Source organism: Sarcophilus harrisii, chromosome 1 (assembly GCF_902635505.1).
Source record: "Sarcophilus harrisii chromosome 1, mSarHar1.11, whole genome shotgun sequence".
Classification (NCBI taxonomy): Eukaryota; Metazoa; Chordata; class Mammalia; order Dasyuromorphia; family Dasyuridae; genus Sarcophilus; species Sarcophilus harrisii.
This window is the reverse complement of record NC_045426.1, coordinates 672,721,312-672,746,452: the sequence shown is the minus strand read 5'-3', so window position 1 is coordinate 672,746,452 and position 25,141 is coordinate 672,721,312. Positions and strand designations below refer to the sequence as shown.

At 41.9% G+C, this 25,141-nt stretch overlaps 1 protein-coding gene across 1 annotated transcript; it reads left to right on the top strand.

Moving 5' to 3' along the window:
• Window positions 1–241: 241 nt before the first annotated feature.
• On the top strand, window positions 242–10,041 carry LRRC8E (leucine rich repeat containing 8 VRAC subunit E). Its single transcript, XM_003760896.3, has 3 exons — window positions 242–409; window positions 5,978–6,122; window positions 6,606–10,041. The coding sequence occupies exons 2-3, from the start codon at window positions 5,985–5,987 to the stop codon at window positions 8,829–8,831; spliced, it is 2,364 nt and encodes a 787-aa protein (XP_003760944.1). The 5' UTR covers window positions 242–409; window positions 5,978–5,984; the 3' UTR covers window positions 8,832–10,041.
• Window positions 10,042–25,141: the final 15,100 nt, after the last annotated feature.

Sequence of the window (25,141 nt, the reverse complement as noted above, 5' to 3'; positions counted from 1 at the left end):
CAGTTTCCCCTGGTGGTCCAGTAGAAAGGAAAGCCGTCTAACCTCCTTAGAGGCTGACCCCAAATGACCGGCTGCATCCTCGCAGAGCCCGGGAGTTCAGACTGCGTAGCCACCCCAACTGCGACGTCCCCCCTGACTTTCCTGGGACCCCAGTGGCCAGCCAGGAGTTGGAAAGCACGGACATTTGCCTCTTGGCAGCCTCCGCCTCAGTTTCCCTCTCCCTCCAGTCTCGGGCCTGGGGAGGGCTGGATGAGGGGCGGGGCCAGGTGGGCGGAGCGGCCCGGGCTCCTAGGCTCCAGCGGCCACGCCCGACTTGACTCACCCGCCTGGCCGGGTGCTGCTCGGGACGTCCGGAGGAGACCGGAGCGTAGTCCCGGAGAGCCGGCTCGGAGCGGCGGCCGCACGGGCGGTGAGTGAGGCGAGGGCTCTGCCCCGGGGGTAGGTTCAGTTCTGAGAGTTGGGGCGAGGGGGTCTGCCTCGGGGAACCTCCTCCGGGGACCGGGATCTGTCCGGAAGGCTGGAGATCTGGACCAGGCGAACGGGGATCTGTCCCCAGAAGTGGGAGGGAGGGAGTTGTCCCCGTACCAGGAGGGCGTCCTGCGGGGAGGACGCAGGTCTGTCCTGAAGGCTGGGAACCTGGATCTGGAAAACGAGGACTAGTCTGGAAAGTGGGTATTTCCAGAGAGCAGGATCCATTGGGGGAGAGTGGGGATTGACCCCCCACCCTCACAGGGAGATCTGCCGGCCCAGTAGAACTATACGGAGAGCGGGATATAGCTTCGGAAAGGGGCCATTGAAGCTGCGCCCCTAAGCTGAGTGGGGGGCTAAGGGACCACCCAGCTGAGGGCAGACTTATTCGGGATGCTCGCCCAGTCCAGCTCTCTTCCACCCTAAATCCCTGGCGCCACAGGCCCTGTCCCTATCCAGTCTCCAGACTCTGAGATTCCAGTCCCAAGATCCCGAACCCTATCACTTGGTTTTTGATCTCTCCAGCCAGCGCAGAGATTCCTCGGTCCTCAGCATCTCGGCAGTTCATTAACCTGTTGCTTGGACTAGTCTGTGACTTGATCACTTAACAAATATATGGGCGTCTGCCTTGCGGGACTTCCAGTCTCTTAGAAAAGTTTACACAAGGATGAAGATAATTAATCCCTAATGAATCCAAGATTATAAGGCAGATGCCAAGATTTCCAGCCAAAGAATAGGTAGGTGCTATCTGCTCAGGTGGGGCTGGCTGGTCCAGGAAGGCTTCCCACGGGCGAGCCCTGAGTTGAACCCTGAAAGACCAAAATGGAGAGGATTTGCAGAGCCAAAAAGGGAAGGACATCTGGGAAAGGGAGTTAGAGAGCAAAGGTTAGGGGAGAGGAATGAGCAGGGGATGGTGCAGAGAGCAGAGGAAGAAGCAGAGCTAGGTTGGGGCCAGTTAACAAAGCGTGTCTAGTGCCATCTGCAATACCTTTTACCTCTCCAGGCTGGGAAAAGCCATGGAAGGTCAGATCTGGTACATTGTACAGAAAATATGCTCTAGAGCAAGCAAAGAGAATAAAAAAAGGAAAGGAGGCCGGTGGCAGGTCCCTGGCCTTTCTTCTGTGGCCTTTCTGCCTTCCCCTCTCCCCCATTCTATTCCCGGACATCCAGGGCTCAAATCTTCCCCTACCAAGGACAGATGAATGAACCTCTTCCACAAAGGAGCCAGTGACTACAATGAGTGGCTATGGGACCCTCCCACATATTGACATTTTGACAGAGTTATATGCCTTCAAAGGAAAGAAGTCCCGATGACGGGATATCAGGCCTTTGTCAAGGGTCCAGAGCCTGGCCTGGAGTTTCTGATATCGCTGTGGGCCATAGATGCTGCCCAAGTAGATCGCTTGAGACCTTAGTACTTAGAGATATATTCTCTTTGGGCCCTTCCACCAGAATCTTTTTCAGACAACATCCTAGGATGTGGAGACAGTCATGTGTCCGTGGGGGCTTAATGATAGGTTTGGGACAACAAAGTTAGAATTAAAGACAGACAGAGATAATGACAATCTCTGTGTGTCTGTGAGTCTATATGGCACTTGACATTTGGGCGTGTGGGTCTCTGTCTGGGACTGTGTCTATCCAAGGGTGTGCATAAAGCGCATCCATCTGTCTGTAATGAACTTTATATCTGCTATTCTTTGCTTGTGCCTGTGTTTGCCTGTAAATCTCTGTGGCTGTGATTGTGTACATCAGTATGTAAGAGAGACTGGTGGATGGGTGACTTTTGGGCAGGGCCACTGTTTCGGTGAGAACCTGTAACTGAGTAACCAACTATGAATAACAATGTGTCCGCCTGTGATTATCTGTATCTATCTGTTATGTATCTGAGCTACATGAGGTGACTGTGATTCTTCCTCACTCTTTGTTTTTCTTGATTACCTTTCTAAGATTTTCACTAGGATGTACTGGTATGAACTGGGGCAGAAAGGAGGGCTTTGTGACCAAAACTGATTGGTGGGATGTTTGGTTTGGTTTGGGGAGACTTTTGTTGATCCTTCCTTCTTGAAGAGGATCAATGACATCATTTGGGGGAGGGGAAGAGTGGGAGAAGACTGGTTGTTGGCTGTGGAAAGTAAGATTTATAATGATAGAGATAATTTTGGTATTTAACCAGTGATTTCTATGCTGATCTGCTGTGAAGACTAGAACAATAATTCAACATATATAAAACACCTACTAAGTGGTAGCATGATTAGGGACTGGAGGATATTGAGAAACACCACTTTCAAGGAGGTTTTATTTCATTTTGAGGGACATGATATGAACATAAATATTTATAGTATAAGAAAAATGGAGGAACAAGGCAGAATTGAGAAAGGCTTTAAAGAAAACATAGCAACACAGTTGAGTCTTGAAGGGACAAGATTTTAGGGCTATGGGGCAGAGGAAAGAGGGCCTTTCAGACATGCCCCGTGTGAGTAAATGCTGAGGTAAAATTTGAATCATGGAGGATGGAGGTCCATCCAGTTTGTCAGAAACTGATCATAGGGACAACTAGATGGCGCAGCGGATAGAGCACCAGCCCTGAAGTCAGGACCACCTAAATTCAAATCTGGTTTCAGACACTTAACGCTTTTCTGGCTGTGTGACCCTGGGCAAGTCATTTAACCTCAATTGCCTTAGCAAGAAAAAGAAAAACAAAAGGAAAGGAAAAAAAAGAACTAATTATTTGTCAAGGGGAGTCCCATGAAATAAAGCTGGAAAAGTAAGTGGGACTTATTTTTGTGGAGGACTTTAAAGAGCTGGTCACAAGAGAGGGCCAGCAAAGGATTATAAGGGCTAGAATATGGAGAGTGGTCATGTGAGAACCAAGGCCTGTAACCCCAGGACTATCTATATACCACAAAGTATATGTCTGTGCAAACACACTCACCCTTTTCTGTTGTCACAAATATGCTTGTATATGTGTGTGTGTGTGTGTGTGTGTGTGTTCCACAGGGTTAGGGTTAGGGTTATGGGGTCATGTGGATGTTTCTGGTTTTTTTCATGTGTCACAAGCAAGCATGGGTATGTTCCAGTGTTTGTGTCACAGCCTGTATCACTGATTGTGAATGTGTGTGTGTGTAACTTGATTACTGTGCATGCACTGGGCCTCTGACTATAACTTTGGGTGTGTCAGCATGTGCGTGTGTGTATGTGTGTGTCAGCGTGTGAGTCAGGATGTCCTAGTAGATGTGTGTACATGAATGAGGGTCCTTGTGAATAAAGACAGGTATGAGCTTGCCTCTGTTGGAGTACACACAATCAAGCACATAGTAAGTAGGCGTGGGGGGGAGGGTCTCTATGGGCACACTGAACTGCTCTAGACATAAGGGTAGGATCACTGGCCTAGTATCCCCAGATACTTTTCTGTGCAAGAGCTGTTAGAATGCCAGGGCCGAGAGATTGGGAACATCAGTGATGCTGGCTGGGGCTTGGGGATGATCAGCAGAGTTTCGTCAGCTCCTTCCATGGGAAATTGGTGGGAGTCTAAAGTGGAAACCTAATCTGGAACCCAGAGGTCTAGGTCCAATTCTCAAAATGAATTCTGGGCCTAGGGCTCATCAGAACAGAGAGTACAGGGACAGGACGGTCAGGTATTTAGAGAGCCATAGAAGCATCCTTAGAGAACATCTTGTCTGACTTTCTCATTTATAGATGGTGAAACTAAGGTCCAGAGAGGGGAATAATTTGCATTAGTCACACAGCTAGTAAACAGGGGTTGCAGATGGCGTTCCAGATTTCTACTTAGCTTGCTGTCTGGTGAAGGTTGAATAGAGTGATGGAGTTGAAAGCAGGGATAATGATAAGAGGATCAGGACAGAGACAGAATCAGATCAGGGAGAGATGGGATTGCCACGTCTAGGGAGCAACTTCCGTGATAGGAGAAACATGCAGATTGGAGGAGACCATCCTGGAGTCTCTTCTCTGCTGCCTTAAAGAAAAGAGCACCTGAGAACCCTCGGGGGAGGGTCCTCAACACTTGGGGAACCCTCCTCCATGGCTAGTTCTTCTTGACCAGGAAACTCTTAGGTTCTTCCTCTCTAATCCAGCCTTTTCTGTATGTCACACCCTAACCCTCTTTTTGGATTTTGAATCCAAGATCTCTTCCCAGGGATATATTCAGGTAGTCTTTGCTTCTCTTCCTTCCTAGGGCTGAAATAACTTGGAAGGGGGAGGGGAAAAGAAGGAGAGATTGAAGGAGAGAGTGGGGCAATGAAGGAGGCTAATTTAAAAGGGCAAGGTGCCAGTCCAAATACTATGGTAGGTGGTATTTGGCCCTGATCCAGTCCTACCCCCCACGCCTGGCTTCCTGTGTCTCCCCAAGGCCCCGGATAATAGTTCTAGTCTTAGGACATCAGAGGTAGAAGGGACCTTAGAAATAAATGGTCTGGTCCAACCCCCTCATTTAACAAAGTAGGAAAAATAGCTCGGTCTGCAAGGACACCCAGGGACAGAGAGACAAGGAAGACTGGGTGGCTGCCTCCTCATCCTGGCTCTCCTCCCCCTTCTCAGTCAGGATCCAGGATTCCCATTCCTTTGTCCCCTGGTCATTCTCTGTTCTAAGCCAGGTAGACTTTTCTTTTTCCGCCCCTCCCAGCATTTTTCACTTCCTCTCCAAGCTGGGCCCAGACCCCTGCCCCTCCAGGAGTCCAGCTACCCCCTCCAGGAAGGTCCGACTGACCCGCCCCTGTTCGACTCTTCTACTCCCTACCCCTGGGGCCCTGGTAACCAGAGCCAGGCTCCAGCCGGCTTTTCCGGTTGAAAGTGGCACTGGGTTGGAGGTGGCACGGGGAGTGCCCCCATGGGGTGGGGGTGGAGATATGTGGCCTCAGTCCCACCCTTGGAAAGTCCAGAGTGGGAATTCAGAGTCTGGGAGGCAGGAGTTTCCCAAGCTCCTTCAGTCCTTGAGGCGATTTGTGGCATTAGTTAGGGAGAGTTAGGACTCTGGAGTTTCCTGAGAGGGAGATGACAGCCCGGGTGGGTCCCAGGGAGGGAGTTGTGTTTGGCTGAAGCTGACTATGCTCCCTGGATTCTGGGAGGAAAGAAAAGGCTGGGGGTAGGGAGGGAAATTAACAGAGAGGAGGTGTTCATCAGAACTCAAGAGTTTGAGAATCTGAGATTGTTAGAAACTGAAGATTTAGACTGATGATGGGGAAGGGCCTGAGAAAGCATTGGGGTGAGAAAGGGAGCCTTGGGGGCTGAAGGCTAAGGCAGTAGCTGGGTTGGGGGCCCAAGGAATGCCTGGGTCCTTTCCCTCCCCCTGGGCCCCTTCATTTACTCTCTGGCTGCACCGTTTCCGGACAGCAGGCTAGAGTAATTAAAGCAGTGGTCAGAGATACTGTGTCCTGACCCTGACTTCGCCACTAAAGCCTGGGCAAGTCCTTTCCTTTTCTTAAGCTTCTGTTTTCTCCTCTGTAAAATGACCTTTGGGATCCTTTCCAATTCTGACCTTCTGTAATTCCTCCAGAGACAGAATGATCCCAGTGGCTGAATTCAAGCAATTCACAGAGCAGCAGCCCGCATTCAAAGTGCTGAAGCCGTGGTGGGATGTGCTAGCTGAATACATCACAGTGGCCATGCTCATGATCGGGGTTTTTGGCTGTACCCTGCAGGTGAGGGTCCCAGTCCTTTGGATAGACCATGAAAAGAGACTGGGAAAATCCTAAAGTTGGACTGGAGGTGGGTTTTTGGGGAAGAGAGAGAAGATCGTTTATTGGGGAGAAAAAGGGAACATTAAGGCAGCTGCCAAGGCCAAGGCAGAGTAAGGTTGAATTGAAGATGTGAGAGATGATCCTCTGGGATCCCTTTGGAGTACAGGGTTCTCTTAGAGGCTAGGACCCAAAACTTGGCAAATCTGTATGTGATCGGCAGGAGTGTCAGCACGCCAGGAATTCCTTAAAGTTACAGAGCTTTTTAATTGTGTGTTTTGTAAAATCTTTGAAGGGAGAGCCAAAGCGGGGAGGGACTATATTTATAATAGGAGAAACTGAGGCACAGAATAGTTCTGGCCACCAAAGCAGGGCTGGAAGCCAGGCTCTTCCCTTCCGCCTCCCTAGGCATATTTACCCTTTCTGTTCCTATCTCCCAAATCCTAGGTAACTCAGGACAAGATCATCTGCTTGCCCAGCCATGTACCCCGAGAGAATCTATCAGAGACGCCTTGTGGGGCGCTGCCCCGGGCAATCTCTGGGGATTCGGAGGACCTTCGGGAGCTCAGCGGTCTCAAGAATAATCTGGACTTACAACAATATAGCTTCATCAACCAGCTCTGCTACGAGACCGCCTTGCACTGGTATGCCAAATACTTCCCCTACCTGGTTGTCATCCACACTCTCATCTTCATGGTCTGCACAAGCTTCTGGTTCAAATTCCCCGGAACCAGCTCCAAGATCGAGCATTTCATTTCCATCTTGGGCAAATGCTTCGACTCCCCATGGACAACTCGGGCCCTGTCCGAGGTGTCTGGTGAGAACCACAAGGGCGCCTCGGGACGGGTGCCGGCCGCGGCCATCGTGGGGACGGGAAAGGCAGGCGAGTCAGAGAAGGTGCTGACGGAGCCCGAGAAGGTGGTGATGGAACCCCCGGCTGTCACCCTTCTGGACAAAAAGGAGGGGGAGCAGGCCAAAGCCCTGTTTGAGAAGGTGAAGAAGTTCCGGGTGCACGTGGAGGAGGGCGACATCTTATACACCATGTACATCCGTCAGACGGTGCTCAAGGTCTGCAAATTTCTGGCGATTCTGATCTACAACGTCATCTACGTGGAGAAGATCAGCTTCTTGGTGGCCTGCCAGGTGGAGACGGCTGAAGTCACGGGCTACGCCAGCTTCTGCTGCAACCACACCAAGGCTCATCTCTTCGCCAAGCTGGCCTTCTGCTACATCTCCTTCGTGTGTGTCTATGGCCTTACTTGTCTCTACACGCTCTACTGGCTGTTCCACCGGCCCCTCAAGGAGTATTCTTTCTGCTCAGTGAGGGAGGAGACAGGCATGGGGGACATCCCCGACGTCAAGAACGACTTTGCTTTCATGCTCCACCTCATTGACCAATATGATTCTCTCTACTCCAAACGCTTTGCTGTCTTCCTCTCCGAGGTCAGTGAGAGCCGGCTCAAGCAGCTGAACCTCAACCACGAATGGACGGCAGAGAAACTGCGCCAGAAGCTCCAGCGCAACGGGCGAGAGCGGCTAGAGCTGGCCCTCTGCATGCTGCCTGGTCTCCCTGACACAGTCTTTGAGCTGAGCGAGATCGAGGCTCTCAAGCTGGAGGCCATCTGCGACATCACCTTTCCTCCGACCCTGTCCCAGCTGGTCCACCTGGAAGAGCTCAGTCTGCTGCACTCCCCGGCCAAACTGCCCTTTTCCTCCTTTGTTTTCTTGAGGGACCGACTCAAGGTGGTGAGGGTGAAGTGTGAGGAGCTTCGAGAAGTGCCCCTGTGGGTGTTTGGGCTCCGGGGCCTGGAAGAGCTTCATCTTGAAGGTCTTTTCCCCGCAGAGCTTAGCCGGGCAGCTAATCTGGAGAGCCTCAAAGAGCTGAAGCTCCTCAAGAGCCTCTCCCTGAGAAGCAATGCAGGCAAAGTGCCCCCCAGTGTGACCGACGTGGCTGGGCACCTGCAGCGGCTCAGCATCCACAATGACGGGGCCCGGCTGCTGACCCTCAATGGGCTAAAGAAGCTCATGGCTCTGAGGGAGTTAGAGCTGGTGGGATGCGGGTTGGAGAGAATACCCCACGCTGTCTTTAGCTTGGCTGCGTTACAGGAGCTAGACCTGAAGGACAACCACCTCCGCTCCATCGAGGAGATCCTGAGCTTTCAACATTGTCGCAAGTTGGTCACTCTCAAGTTATGGCACAACCAGATAGCCTATGTCCCCGAACACATTCGCAAACTCAAGGGTTTAGAGCAGTTGTACCTCAGTCACAACAAGTTGGAGACCTTGCCATCTCAGCTCTGTTTCTGCACCAACTTGCGCTTGCTTGACATTTCTCACAATGGCTTACGCTCCTTGCCCCAAGAGGTAAGCTACCTCCAAAACTTACAGCATCTTGCTGTTTCCTACAATGCCCTGGAGGGGCTCCCAGAAGAACTCTTCTTCTGCCAAAAGCTGAGGACGCTACTGCTGGGGTACAATCATCTCAGCCAGCTCTCCCCACGGGTGGCTTCGTTGCAGGCCCTCAGCCGGCTAGAACTCAAGGGTAACCGGCTAGAGGCTTTACCTGAAGAACTTGGCAACTGTGGGGGGCTCAAGAAATCAGGGCTGCTGGTAGAGGAGGCTCTGTATGAGGGACTGCCTGCTGAAGTGCGGGAGAAAATGGAAGAGGAGTAAGAAGGTCCCTGAGGATTTCATGAGTTTGGGAAACCTCAGTTAGAAAGGCTAAGGCTAGGAAGGGGGGACACACATCTTAGGGAGAAAAGGCAGAAACCAGTGGAAGGTGGGGTTTGAGGGAAGCCCTTAGACAGGTTTGGGAAGTAATCTTAGGCCTGTGTGGAATAAGGGTGGAGTTCCTCATGGTGGGATTAGCTTAATCCTGGAATTCAGAGACAACCACACCTGTCTCTTTTGGCTGGTTTTTCCCCTTCTAGTCTGAGATTGGAGTCAGCCCATTTTATTTGGCTTGGACTGACATGCTTCCTTTATCCTTACTCACTGAACCATTTGTCTTCATTTAGTGCCTTAGACTGTGAGAAAAAAGGAGGTTGTTGTGGAAAGAGTGGAAAAACTCCTGTGTGATTCAGAATATTCTCCCATTTCAGTATCAGATGTTCTTTCTTAGGAGAATAGGGACTGTTCTCCAAATCCTAAATCCAATCCCTTATTTATAAACCTATGTGTCATAAACACTTTTTGAACAAGGTTTTGGGGAGATGAGGTTTTCTTTGTTTTGTTTGTTTGTTTGTTTTTTAAGTTGAGAAGTTGGGAGCTCCCTGAAGATAGCTCCTGTTCACATCCATCATGGTTTCACTATATCAAGTGTTAGCATAAGAAATTAAATGAGAATTCTGGGAGAGTTTTGCAGAAGCTGCAAGAGAATACATGAAGACGAACAGGCAATGACAAAGTCTATGGCCAAATACTTAACATAAATTGTACAATAAGGTATTGTAAATGTCTCAGAAAAAGATCAGGCTTTTTTTTAGGGAGGGCCAAAAAACTTTGCTCAGTTTCTCCAGATTGTGGGAATGTCATGCTCCTTCATTGTAGAAGAGATAACTCTTAAACACTTAAAAAAGTGTATCTTTTATAGGGTTGGTACAGTGTCAAGCACATGCTTGATAAACGTCAAACAAAACGTTTCTAGGCTAATTTCTGGTGCTTCTCTGCCCAGATCAGCTTCCATTATTTTCTCCCCCAACCAGATCCTTTCTTCTCTTGGATCCCCACATTTATTCATTCCTTATACTCCTAACAGGAAACCTTCAGGCTGACTTATCATTTATTCTTGCATATATACCTTTAGTAAAACACCTTTTGTAACATCCCCAACATAAAGTTATCCAGCTTTTTTCTTTAATAGCTTTTTATTGACAGAACATACGTATGGGTAATTTTTCAACATTGTCCCTTGCACTCACTTCTGTTCCAACTTTTCCCTTCCCTCCCTCTACCCTCTCCCCTAGATGGCAGGCACTCTCATACATGTTAAACATGTTAAAGTATATCTTAAATACAATATATGTATAAAGATCCATACAGTTCTCTTGTTGCACAAGAAAAATCAGATTCAGAAGGTAAAAATAACCTGGGAAGAAAAACAAAAATGCAAGTAGTCCACATTCATTTCCCAATGTTCTTTCTCTGGGTGTCGCTGATTCTGTCCATCATTGATCAATTGGAACTGAATTAGATCTTCTCTTTGTGGAAGATAGCCATTTCCATCAGAATACATCCTCATACAGTATTGTTGTTGAAGTGTATAATGATCTCCTGGTCCTGCTCATTTCACTCAGCATCAGTTTCATGTAAGTCTCTCCAAGCCGCTTTGTATTCATCCTGCTTGTCATTTTTTACAGAACAATAATATTCCATAACATTCATATACCACAATTTACCCAACCATTCTCCAATTGATGGGCATCCATTCATTTTCCAGTTTCTAGCCACCACAAAAAGGGCTGCCACAAACATTTTGGCACATACAGGTCCCTTTCCCTTCTTTAAGATCTCTTTGGGATATAAGCCCAATAGTAACACTGTTGGATCAAAGGGTATGCACTGTTTAGTTATCCAGCTTTTTAAAAGGTCTCTCTCTATGTTAGGAAATACACTACTTACTGAGACAACGAAGTCCTTTTTTTTTTTTTTTTTTTTTTTTTTTTTTTTTAATTAACTTTGTCAGAGAATTGTTATACTGGGCTGAAATCTGCTTCCCTGTTACAGTAACTTCCATAATTTGCCATAGTTTTTCTTTCAGAACTCAAGCACAATAAGTATATCTCTTCTACAGGACAATATTTCATTTTAAAGGGAGTGATTAGCCTATTTCCTTTGACACACCCTTATATGATTTCTTGATCCCTCTCCACTCTAGTCGCCTTCTCTGCATGTGTCAAATGTGTGAAGCATAGTCCCTTAGCACATCAGATTTAGTCTGATCAGGACATGGCACCATATTTAGAGCTGAAAGAGACCTTCAAGGTCATTTTAGTATCAGTTCCTCCTTTTACAGCTGAGGATACTGAGGACCAGAAAGGTAAGTGGCTTATTGAAGATCAAACATATAGTAAGTTGGAATTTGAACCAAGATTTGAACTTTGCATACAAATCTTTCTTTTCACTTCATTAAGAAGAGGAAGGAAAAAAGGGAAGAAAAGGATGGTCTGAAGGTAAAGATAAGAAAAAATTCTCTCTTGTGATTATTGCCCTGTGATATTTTGAACAAATCACTTATGCTTTCTTTTTTAGTATTCATTTTTTAAAACACATATTGCTTTATGAATCTTTATGAACGATTATGAGAGAAAAATCAGCGCAAAAGGGAAAGATCATAGGAGAGATTAAAAAAAAAAAAAGAAAACAGAAAAAAGAAGTGAACATAGCATGTGTTCATTTACATTCAGTCTCCTTAGTTTTTTTCTGGATGCAGATGGCGTTTTCTGCCCAAAGTTTATTGGGATTCCTTTGGATCAATGAACCCCTGAGGAGAACCAAGTCTTTCATAGTTGATCATCGCACATTCTTGCTGTTATTGTGTACAATGTATTCCTGGTGCCTTTCTAAAATCAGGTTGTTCATTTTTTATAGAACAATAATATTCCATTACTTTCATATACTACAACTTGTTCAGCCAATTGATGGGCATCTACTCATTTTTCCAATTCATTGCTACCACAAAAAAAGCTGCTACAAACATTTTTGCCCATGTTTTTGTACACCTTTTCCCTCCTTTATGATTTCCTTGGGATACAGATCCAGAAATACACTGTTGGGTTAAAGAGTATGCATAGTATTATAGCCCTTTGAGCACAGTTCCAGATTGCTCTCCAGAATAATTGGATCATTTCATAACTCCACCAACAATGCAGTAGTGTCCCAATTTTCCCACATTCCCTCCAACATTTATCATTATTTTTTCTGTCATCTTAGCCAATCTGAAATGCATGAGGTGGTACCTCAGATGTTGTAATTTGCATTTCTCTAATCAACAGTGATTTGGAACAAATTTTCATATAACTATAGATGAATTTTGTCATCTGAAAATTGTTCATATACCTTGATCACTTATGCTTTCAAAGTTATACAATGAGAGTTCAATTAGCTGATCTCTGTGTATCATCTCTAGGGGCTAGATTCCAAATAACATCTATAAATTGCTCCACTAAACCTAGCTTTTCTACCATCTCCTACAAATTTGTCGAGAAATAGGTGTGACCTATCTCTTTCTCTGTGGCTCAATTTCTTTACTTTTTTCTGAAACTGAGATAGAGTGCTCACATTCCTAAGTATAGGCTATGTTTTCTCTTTTTTATCTAGCTTTTAGGAAAGCTCATATAGAAGTTGTGGCTAGACAACAGCTCATAGGACAGATATTGGGGTTTTCATGAGCTACAAACTAAATATGAGCCAATCTTGTGAAACAATAGAGCCTCCCAATCTTCTGAAACAAAACTTGTAATTTTAAACTTTATTAAGTGAAACCAAATAATACAGGCAATAATCTTTTGTCCTAAGAAAACAAGATTTACATTGCCCTTGCCTCCAGATCCTTCTCTTACTATTCTACTCTCTTCTCCTTGAACACTGAGAAAAAGAACTGAACATAAAAAGTTGTAGGACCTGATTTTAATACTGGTTTTGTCACTTATATAACCTTCAACAGGACATAACTTCTCTATGCCTCATTTTCTTAAATTGTAAAGGAAGGGGTGGACTAAATGATACTGAAGTTTCCATATTGCTGTAAATCCCTGTGGATTCCTTCTGTGTTCCCTCCCTACCCTGTTCCTTTATCTCTTTTTAAAATTTTTCCTTTTCCATTGTGCAATTTTCTTTTTTCATTCATCTATTGATGAATGATGGCCTCAGGTCAATGAGTCCTGATCAGCCTCATAGATACGAGGCAGTGTCCCTCTCCTTCCCAAGGTCCATAATTAAAGTATTTCTACTAGGTAAAGGATGGGAAGGGGCAGAGAAATGGGGTAGAAGGAGGCACCCACTTTAACCACTGCTAGCATCTGCACCAAATCTTGCTTTTAACTTAGCAGCCCCCAGGTTCAATGACTCCAATAAGCATTTATTAAGTAACTACTATGTGCTACATAACTACACTGTGCTAAATGCCGGGGATACAAAGAAAGGCAAAACACAGTCCCTCAGGAGCTTACAATCTAATGGAGAAGACAAGGTAAATAACTATATACAAACAAACTATATAAAGGATAAATAGGAAATAATCAACAGAGGCTTTAAAGGTACTAGAATTGAGGGGTTGCAAAAGGCTTCCTGTAGAAGGGAATATTTTAACTTGGATTCCAGCAGATGAAAATTGTTATTAACAAGAACAAACTCCAAAATCTGAAAGAGTTTTAGAAAGAAATTTATTTGGTAAGAGTGAGTGGGCTAGAAAGGATGTGGCTTCATCTTGTCTAGATTCTGCAAAGTTTATATTGTATATAGGATTTAAATAAGGGTTATCTCCACACAAACCCACCAACTTAAAAGTAAGAGAGATTGAAGTGGTTATCAGTAAATATAGACATTCAATAGAATTTGGTTAAAGCCAAAATATAAGTTTGGGTAGAACTAAAATAAAGCCTGAGTGGATTCAAAATATAAATGTTTTAAGTATATTCAATAATGGAGAAAATAAAAATCTCTTGTAGCATCAGGAGTGAAACAAGGTTGCCCACTATCACCATTACTATTCAATATTGTATTAGAAATGCTAGCTGTGGCAATAAGAATTGAAAAAGAGATTAAAGGAATAAGAATAGACAATGATGAAACCAAATTATCACTCTTTGCTGATGATATGATGGTATACTTAGAGAACCCCAGAGATTCTACTAAAAAGTTATTAGAAATAATCCACAACTTTAGCAAAGTTGCTGGTTATAAAATAAACCCACATAACTCATCAGCATTCTTATATATCACTAACAAAATCCAACAGTCAGAGTTACAAAGAGAAATTCCACTTAAAGTAACTACTGATTGTATAAAATATTTAGGAATCCATCTGCCAAGGGAAAATCAGAAACTTTATGAGCAAAATTACAAAACACTTTCCACACAAATTAAGTCTGATCTAATCAATTGGAAAAATATTAAGTGCTCTTGGATAGGGCAAGCAAATATAATAAAAATGACAATACTACCTAAACTAATCTATTTGTTTAGCGCTGATTGGTAAATCAGACTCCCAAAAAACTATTTTAATGACCTAGAAAAAATAACAACAAAGTTCATATGGAAAAACAAAAGGTCAAGAATTTCAAGAGAATTAATGAAAAAAAATCAAATGAAGGTGGCCTAGGTGTACCAGATCTAAAATTATATTATAAAGTAGCAGTTACCAAAACCATTTGGTATTGGCTAAGAAATAGATTAGTTGATCAGTGGAATAGGTTAGGTTCAAAGGACAAAACAGTCAATAACTTTAATACTCTAGTGTTTGACAAACCCAAAGACCCCAGTTTTTGTGATAAGAACTCACTGTTTGACAAAAATTGCTGGGAAAATTGGAAATTAGTATGGCAGAAACTAAGCATTGACCCACACTTAACACCGTACACCAAGATAAGGTCCAAATGGGTTCATGATCTAGGCATGAAGAATGAGATTATAAATAAATTAGAGGAACACAGGATAGTTTACCTCTCAGACCTGTGGAAGAGGAAGGAATTTATGACCAAAGAAGAATTAGAGATCATTACTGATCACAAAATAGAAAATTTTGATTATATCAAATTGAAAAGTTTTTGTACAAACAAAACCAATGCAGACAAGATTAGAAGGGAAGCAATAAACTGGGAAATCATTTTTACAGTCAAAGGTTCTGATAAAGGCCTCATTTCCAAAATATATAGAGAATTGACTCTAATTTGTAAGAAATCAAGCCATTCTCCAATTGATAAATAGTCAAAGGATATGAACAGACAATTCTCAGACGAAGAAATTGACACTATTTCTAGCCATATGAAAAGATGCTCCAAGTCATTATTAATCAGAGAAATGCAAATTAAGACAACTCTGAGATACCACTACACACCTGTCACACTGGCTAGAATGACAGGGAAAGATAATGCAGAATGTTGGAGGGGATGTGGGAAAAACAGGGACACTAATACATTGTTGGTAGAATTGTGAATATATCCAACCATTCCGGAGAGCAATTTGGAACCATACTCAAAAAGTTATCAAACTGCATACCCTTTGACCCACCAGTGTCACTACTGGGCTTATATCCCAAAGAGATCTTAAAGAAGGGAAAGGGACCTGTATATACAAGAATGTTTGTGGCAGCCCTCTTTGTAGTGGCCAGAAACTAGAAACTGAGTAGATGCCCATCAATTGGAGAATGGCTTAATAAATTGTGGTATGTAAATATGGAATATTATTGTTCTGTAAGAAATGACCAACAGGATGATTTCAGAAAGTCCTGGAGAGACTTATATGAACTGATGCTGAGTGAAATGAGCAGGACCAGGAGATCATTATATACTTCAACAACAATATTATATGATGATTGATTCTGATGGACGTGACCCTCTTCAGCAATGAGATGAACCAAATCATTTCCAATGGAGTAGTAATGAATTGAACCAGCTACACCCAGTGAAAGAATTCTGAGAGATGACTAAGAACCATTACATAGAATTCCCAATACCTATATTTTTGCCTGAATGCATTTTTTGATTTCCTTCACAGGCTAATTATACAATATTTCAGAGTCCGATTCTTTTTGTACAGCAAAATAATGGTTTGGACATGTATACTTATTTTGTATTCAATTTATATTTTAATATATTTAACATGTATTGGTCATCCTCCCATCTAGGGGAGGGGGTGGGCGGAAGGAGGGGAAAAATTGGAACAAAAGGTTGGCAATTGTCAATGCTGTAAAATTACCCGTGCATATAACTTGTAAATAAAAAGCTATTAACATTTTTTTAAAAAAAAATCTCTTGTAGCTACTTCTGGCAGTCCTGGAGAGTTACTGAGATCAAGGTAACATTCTAGTTTCAAACAATCTCTAGTCATAAAAAGTTAAATTTATTTTTGCTGAGACAATTGGGGTTAAGTAATTTGCCCAGGGTCACACAGCTAGAAAGTGTTAAGTGTCTGAGGTCAGATTTGAACTCAAGTCCTCCTGACTTCAGGGCTGGTACTCTATACTCTGTGCCACTTAACTGCCCCAAAAAGTTAAATTTAAATAATATAATAGTAACTTTTCCAAACAACATGATAAAATATTTCCCAAAATTTCCCATTTGTTAAATTTCCTTACTTAAAATTAAATTTCCACTTTATTAAAGCTCAATAGTCTCATACTAGTAGAAGCATAACTACAGAAGCAGAAAGTTGGGTTATTACTTTTTGGGGGGGAGGCAATCAGGATTAGGTGACTTGACCTGGGTCACACAGCTAATAAGTATCTGAAACTGGACTTGAACTAAAGTCTTGATGCCACTGAGTTTCATTAGGTATTTCATTAAGATTAAATCTTCATGATCAAGTAGGTTATCTATTGTACCACTTAGCTGCCTGTGGATTGATTTCAGAGGGAGTTCATAAAAACTCAACTCAATGGTAGCCTCTTCACTATTATCTCCTTTGATAGAATCCCATAAAGTAAGAGTAGGCACCAGATTGATGACAAACTTGTCCCAATGTCTCACAGAGGGATCAATCTGAATAAGTCTTGGGGTGTAAGTCAGAGATAGAAGTTTATACCAGGAAGCAGGTATACTGTAGCCATATATATCACAAAAAAATCATAATCCATGATTCCTTCAATGTCATAAAAGTTGAACAAATTTAGTTGAGTAGTCATAATCTCATATATGCTTTAAGGAAATCACCTCATTAAACAGACTCTATAGGTAAATTAAGTCATGTTACAAATTAAACTTCGTTTAGAAGATTCACAATGGATTGAGAAAGAAAACTTACATATCAAAACTAGGATTAGGAAAAGCCTTCCTTATACAGTTAGCTATAACTAAATCATTTGAGGGGACTAAAAAATCCCTTTGACTTTTGCTGTAAGTATATCAAACAGTTAACATTATTATTTCATAAGTCAATTTTGATTATGTGAGGTTAATATGAAGAAAAGTCGCAGGAGGCATGACCCTGATCCCTAAACAATAAATAAAAACTAATTTGGGCATACTCCTTTTGAAGGCAAATATACTCAGAATCATTAAAGCCAAAGTAATCCAATAATGATCATCTTTTTTTTCCTTTTTTTCCTCCCTTTTTTAAAATTATAGCTTTTTATTGATAAAACATATGCATGGGTAATTTTCCAACATTGATCCTTGCAAACACTTCTGTTCCAACTTTTCCGTTCCTTCCCTCCATCCCCTCCCCTAGGTGGCAAGCAGTCTCATACATGTTAAACATGTTAAATACAATATATGTGTACATATTTATACAGTTCTCTTGTTTCACAAGAAAAATCAGATTTAGAAAGGTAAAAATAACCTGGGAAGAAAAACAAAAATGCAAATAGTCCACACTCGTTTCCCAGTGTTCTTTCCCTGGGTGTAGCTGATTCTATTCATCACTGATCATCAACATTAATATCAAGTCTTCTTGTTTCTGGTAATCCACTCTTGGTGTCCCGACCCCCACCACCCCCCAAATTGGAGTTAAGTGAATTGCCCAAGCTCACACAGCTGGTAGGTGTCAAGTGTCTGAGGCCAGTTTTGAACTCAGCTCCTCCTGACTACAGGGCCTGTGCTCTTTTCACTGTACCTAGCTGTCCCATTTAATCTCCAATTAGTCAGTATTTTTCAACTTGAGTCCTAGACATCTCAACTAGTCATCTGATCCCTGAAAACATCTTCCCTTGAAAATTCTGGAATAGGCATCATTCTTAGTGTATCACTGAGAGATTCCTCTAGCAGACTTGCTTGTCTAGTACGAAGTCTTGCAGATTCCCTATAATGTGGCTAAAATCTGTTAGGAATAAAGGCTTAAGAAAATTTTGTAAATCTGGCTTTCCAGTATTTAAAACCAGTTTAAATCTTATAGAGTCAATCCTATTAACAACAGTGTTATAAGAGTAATATCAAATTAGAAACTCATAATTTACCTGAAACTTCAGAGAATTTTACTTGCTCTAGCTTGAACCCTCAATTGTAAAATAAGCCTTTGTTTTTTTTTTTTTTAATATCAGACACATCAAAATTGGAAAAAAGACATGATTTTAAAATTTCTTTACAATTATTAATGAAATTTTATAGGTAAAATCCTTAATTCTGTATTGAGAACTTATTTCCAAAACATGCTCAAAGCCTGTATATGTCATTTGGAAAGCAATCATATCTTGTTGGTTTCTCAAAGTGAAGTTTACTACTTCAATAAATTTAAAACTTTTACATCTTTATCCTATCCCTCTCTCTCTCTCTCTTTTTAATTAACAGTTTTTATTTACAAGTTATATGCATGGGTAATTTTATAGCATTGACAATTGCCAAACCTTTGTTCCAATTCTTACCCTCCTCTCCCCCTCCCCCCAGATGTCAGGATGACCAACACCTGTTAAATATGTTAAAGTATAAATTAAATGCAAAATACGTATACATGTCCAAACTGTTATTTTGCTGTACAAAAAGAATCGGACTCTGAAATAGTGCACAATTAGCCTGTGAAGGAAATCAAAAATGCAGGTAGACAAAAATAGAGGATTGGGAATTCTATGTAGTGGTTCATAGTCATCTCCCAGAGTTCTTTCCCTGGGCGTAGCTGGTTCAGTTCATTACTGCTCCATTGGAACTGATTTGGTTCATCTCATTGCTGAAGAGGGTCACGTCCATCAGAATCAATCATCAGATAGTATTGTTGTTGAAGTATATAATGATCTCCTGGTCCTGCTCATTTCACTCAGCATCAGTTCATGTAAGTCTCTCCAGGTCTTTATAAAATCATCCTGTTGGTCATTTCTTACCGAACAATAATAATCCATGATATTCATATACCAAAATTTATTCAGCCATTCTCCAATTGATGGGCATCTACTTAGATTCCAGTTTCTGGGCAGTATAAAGAGGACTGCCACAAACATTCTTGCACACACAGGTCCCTTTCCCTTCTTTAAGATCTCTTTGGGATATAAACCCAGTAGTAGCACTGCTGAATCAAAGGGTATACACAGTTTGATAACTTTTTGACCATAGTTCCAAATTGCTCTCCAGAATGGCTGGGTGTAGTCACAGTTCCACCAACAATGTATTAGTGTTCCTGTTTTCCCACATCCGCTCCAACATTCCGAATAATCTTTCCCTGTCATTCTAGCCAATCTGACAGGTGTGTAGTCTATCCCTCTCTTTTGAGGATATATAAGAATGAGATACTTTAAGGACTTAATCTTATATGTGAATATTATAACTATTAGTAAGTGAATAGCAAGTGTAAGAATTTATTTGCCTAGCTGCTCAGGATATGGAGTTGAACACAAATTCAGATTTATAACAGTAATATCTTTCATATTTGCATCATATTATGGTGACTCAAAGATGTTTTAGTATTGTAACAATAAAATCTTTTACAATTCACCTGCCCTGATTATAGAAATTTGCTCAGAATTAACCAGGTAGGAAAATTTCTTGTTCAAAAAGGAAATAGTGCAATGGGGAAATTCAGTCAAGGAATCTTATTTTGTCTACAAAAAGTTGTCTCTTCAATTTTCCCAGGCACAAAAAGCAGTTCTTAGACTCTATGCTTCTTTTGAGCAGTGAATGACATTTCCCTTGAACATTGGACTATTGGCTTAATGATAATCCAGACAATCATACCTGAAATCAAAATGTAGAACATCATCAAATTACAATCCCAAAAGATTTTACTTCAAATAGCAAAATATCACTATATTCTCCGAGGTAAACAAAGTTTGTATGCACTAGATAACTTCTAAAGTGGAATCAAAGTTCACCTCACTACCTACCAAATCTTGTATTCTTAACTAACTTAAGGTCTTTAAAATTTTTTCAATAGTATTTTATTTTTTCAAATACATGTAAAGATAGTTTTCAACATTAATTTTTGTAGGAATTTGTGTTCCAGATTTTTTTTTCCTTCCCTCCTTTCCCTTTCCTCCTTCCAAGATAGCAAGTAATCCAACATAGGTTAAATACGTGCAATTCTTTTAAACATATTTCTATTTATCATGTTGTGCAAGAAATATAAGATCGAAAAGGAAAAAAAAAAACAAAAACAAACCAAAAAAGATGAAAATACTATGCTTTGACCCATATTCAGTCTCCATAGTTCTCTGGATGCAGATGACTCTTTCCGTCTTAAATTTATTGGAATTGCCTCGAATTACCACATTGTTGAGAACAGCCTAGTCCATCATAAGTTGATCACCACATAACTTATTACTGTGTAAAATTTTTCCTGGTTCTGCTCAGTTCACTAAGCATCAGTTCATGTAAGTCTTTCCAGGCTTTTCTGAAATCAGCCTACTGATTGTTTCTTACTGAACAATAATATTCCATTACATTCACATACCATAACTTCTTCAGCCATTCCCAATTGATGGGTATTCAATTTCCAGTTCCTTGCCACTACAAAAAGGGCTGCTACAAACATTTTTGCACATATGAGCTCTTTTCCCTCTTTTATGATCTCTGAGATACAGACCCAGTAGTAACACTTCTAGATCCAACCCAAGGTCTTTTCAATCACCTAATCAGGACTAGACACAGGACTAGATAAAAACGATTCTGGTATCTTCATATTAGGCCATGGGGTTGAACTGATGATCATTACTTTTGAGGCCCAGATCATATTGTTCACCATGATATCAAGGCATATTGGTCAGTCACCGACCAGGTATACAGAAGAATGGAGAAGACAGGAAGAGAAATTAAGAGAAAGAAAAAGTTCTACCAATTTAAATTTAACCAGATTTTTATTTATTTTAGCAGCTGCTTGCCAAGACCTTGGATAATCAAACCAAGGAGATTATTTATTTTCCAGCTTAGGGTGGCCTGGACTAATTCTAACCTCACCTGAGTTATATCCTGGGGCTAAAGCCAAATACAGCTCCTTAATTTTCTGGACACCTGGAGTCAAGGTCTAGACAGTTGTTTGATAGGAACTTAAATTCATTGTGTTTGATCTGATCTGGTGTATTGATTGGGTCCTGTCCATGCTTAATCTTAAAATCACAGAGACTTCTTAGCTTCTGTTTTCAGAAAGCTTTCAGGTCTATTCAGGGTTACCACTAAGAAAATGACAGTTCTGAACACCAGAATTATCATTTGCAAGGATGAACCCCGAAATCTGACAGTTTTAGAAATTTATTGATTGTCTGGTAGAAGAGAGTAAAGGGAGAACATTACAGGTATAGAGAACAGGCAGAAAAATTCCTGAGGCCAAAAGATGGAGTGTCTTGTTTAAGGAACAGCAAAGAGGCTACTGTCTCTAAGCACATATATGTTGGGAAGGGGCAAGGTAAAAAGAAACTTGAAAATATGTATGTGGGGAAGCTAGATAATGGAAGTCTTTGAACACCCAACTGTGGGTTTTGTATTTGATCTCAGATCAAAAACAGGTGATAGGGAACCTCTGGAGTTACTGAGCTGGGGATTGCCAGAGGCGGGGTGGGAGGGGTGACATGGTGGGACCTGAACTTTAGAAAAATTGCTTTTGCGGCTGAAAGCTAGATTGGAGTGGGGAGAAATTTGTGGCAAGCAGACTGACCAGCAACCATTGCAATAGTTCAGGTGTGAAATGGGAGTGGATGGAGGAAGGGGATGGCAGTATCAGAGGTATTTGAGATATGTTGCAAAAGCTTTGCCAATAGATGAGATATTGGGGGGAGGGGGTAGTGAAGAATCAAGGATATCTAGGTTGCTAGTCTGAGGAACTGAAACTTGATGCTATCAATGCTAATAGGGAAGTGTGGAAAAGGGGAGGATTTGGGGAAAAAAATAATTCCGTTTTGGAATGTTGTGTTTGAGACATCTAAAGGTCATCTACTTGGAGAGTCGGTTGATAGGTAGTTGAAGATGTGAGACTAGAGGTTAACAGAAAGGTTAGACTAGATAGGCAGATTTTAGAACTATTCTCTAATTGGATCCCTGAGAGTTGATGAGATTACAAAATAAAACAGAGGGAGAAGAGGTTCCAAGAAAGCCTTGTGGGACATTCATGATTAGTGGGTATGATCCAAAAGATCATGCAGCAAAGGAGACTGAGAAGTGGTCAGGGAGGAGAACCAGAGAATGAAGTGTCTGGAAAAACACAGAATCAAGGAGAAGATGCTCAATAGTGTCAAAGGCTGCAGAGTTTAAAAAGGATGAGTAAAGGTCATTGGATTGGATGATTAAGAGATCTTTGGTAAATTTGGAGAGGATATTCAGTGGAATGATGAGTTCAGAATATAGATTGAAGAGTGCCAAGAGGATGGTGTAAGTATTCCTCATAGTGGGCCTTCTCAAGGAATTTGGCCGAGAGCTATGTGGGAATGATGCGGGAAAGATTCCAATCTTTGATTCCCAACCCCCTTAGCTAATGTAAATTACCCTTTGACTCACAAATCCTGGTCCTTTTGAATTCCAATAGAAGGTCCAGACCTGTCCCAGCCCCACCCGGATCTGAGCCAACTCTGGGGCTACACCCCAAAGCCCCTCGAGCTAAGTCTCCGACTTAAAAGGACCACACTGGGAACCCCTCTTGGCAGAGATTCCAAACATGGTCGCCATGTGAGGACCCTCTGTTCACTGGACCCTCTGTCCAGTGCCCTCTTTATCTCTACCTTCACCTATCTCCTACTTCTAGACTCAGTAATAAACCTCTTTTATTAATCTAGCTCTCTGGGCTAATAAATGCTTTTATTGGGAATCCGCGCCTGTTCTAGACCTCATATACCGCCGTATCCTTGCGCTGAATCTAAGGGGGTTGCAGGGGAACTCTGTTTGACTCCCTGTACCCCAAACCTGCCACTAGACCTTAACATTCAGTTCGTAACCTCTACAGGACAATAGTGACAGAATGGTGGGGAAGATGGTAGTGTCCTCCCTAGGGCAAAAGCTATTCTGCCTGGAGGCAAAGCAATAGCACAAGAACCACTAGAACCAGCAGAGGATGAATCCCAACCTGGAGACCAGCCCACAGTAACCCAGATCAAGTAAGGAAGTCTACAAGGGTGAGGAGGAATTGAGGAAACAGAGGTGGGTGGGGCATCAGTGAAGGGTTCTGCGGGATAGAGATGGACTTGTTTGTATACAGTTGGGGAAGGAGCCAAAAGAGGGTATTTGTTTCTTTTATGAGATAAGCTCTAGGATGGTATTGCCTCTTTTTGTATTCCTACGGATTAGCAGAGGATCTGGCACATTATAGGCATTAATGTATGACTGACTGAGGGAAAGATACAAGGTAAGGTAATGAAGATAGAGGAAGTTTGTTAAAATTTAATGGAATGGAAACAGGATTACTTGTGTAAGTAGATATAGGTAGAGAGGTTTGTCTCGGCAAGAAGGGCATTTTCTTTGTGTGAGATGGGTGAAGGAGCAGAAAGCATAAGACAACTAAATGATATGAGAAGGGAGTTCTTGCAAATGGCCTCAATTTTTTTTTCTTTCTTTTTTTTTTTTTTTTTTTTTTTTTTTTGGCGCAGTAATTGGGGGTTAAGTGACTTGCTGCGGGTCACATAGGAAGTGTTAAGTGTCTGAGACCAAATTTGAACTCAGGTCCTCCTGATTTCAGGACTGGTGCTCTATCCACTGCACCAACTAGCTGCCCCGAGCTTCAATTTTTCAATAAAATATGAGGCAAAGCTGAGAGGATGGAGGTAAGTGGGGGACCATGCATGAGAGGTTAAAAAGATGAGATGTTTGGAAGAATTCATGTGGTTAAATGGGATAGTATGGGATAGATAACTAATTAGGAAAATGTAGAAGGATTGCCAAGCAGCAGTGAGGACTCAGTTTAGAACCCAATTTAAGGGTTCATTGAGCAACATCATTTGCCTCTTAAAAATTACACAGATCCTAGAACCAGAGATAGAATAGAGAGTAAAGTAGCCAGCAATAGCTTTAAAAAAAAATCTTTTTTTTGGAGGGGGGGGTTTACATTTTAAATTCTGAATTGTCTCATCCCTAACCCCTCCACGGCACAGTAAAGGACACCATTTGACACATTTATATGTGTAAAACCATACCAAGTTCTTTCTCTTGCATCTTCTTTCATAGGTCCTTTGTAGCTGATGTTTTCCACAATTAATTCTTTGAATAATATTGCTGTATACAATGTTTTCTTGATTCTGCACATTTGACTATTATTTCTTTCATGCAATCAACCAGCTCATCATTTCTTACAGCAGTCATATTCTATTACAATCATAACCCCAAATTGTTTAGCTATTCCCCCACTGATAAGCATCCCTTCAACTTCCAATTTTTTGCTTTACATATTACAGGCTCTTTTCCTTTTTCCCTGATTTTTTGGGGTGGTATTGCTGGGTCAAACACAGTTCTCTAATTTTGGGGGCATAATTCCAGATTGTTCTCCAAAATGCTTGGATCAGTTCACAATTCCTGCCCCAATTTTCCACATCCCCTTCGACATCCGATTTCCCTTTAGCCAATCTGCTAAGACATGACATAATCTCTAAATGGTTTGAATCTGTATTTCTCTAATCAATTATGATTTAGAGCATTTCTTTCATATGATTATCTATCGCTTTGCTTTCTTCATGGAAAACCCACCTTTTGGGACAAGTAGATGGCACAATTAATAAGAGGACCGGGCCCGGAGTAAAATTTGGCCTACAACACTTACGTGTGCCTCCCAAACAAAAACCAAAACACATCCACATTGTTTGACTATCAAGAGAGAAATGACTCATATTCTTATAAGTCTGATGTTTGAGATATGAGAATTTTATCTGAGAAACTGTCTATAAATTGTCTCAATCTTCTCCCTCATTTTGGTCACTACGTTGGTTTTATTTGTAGTTC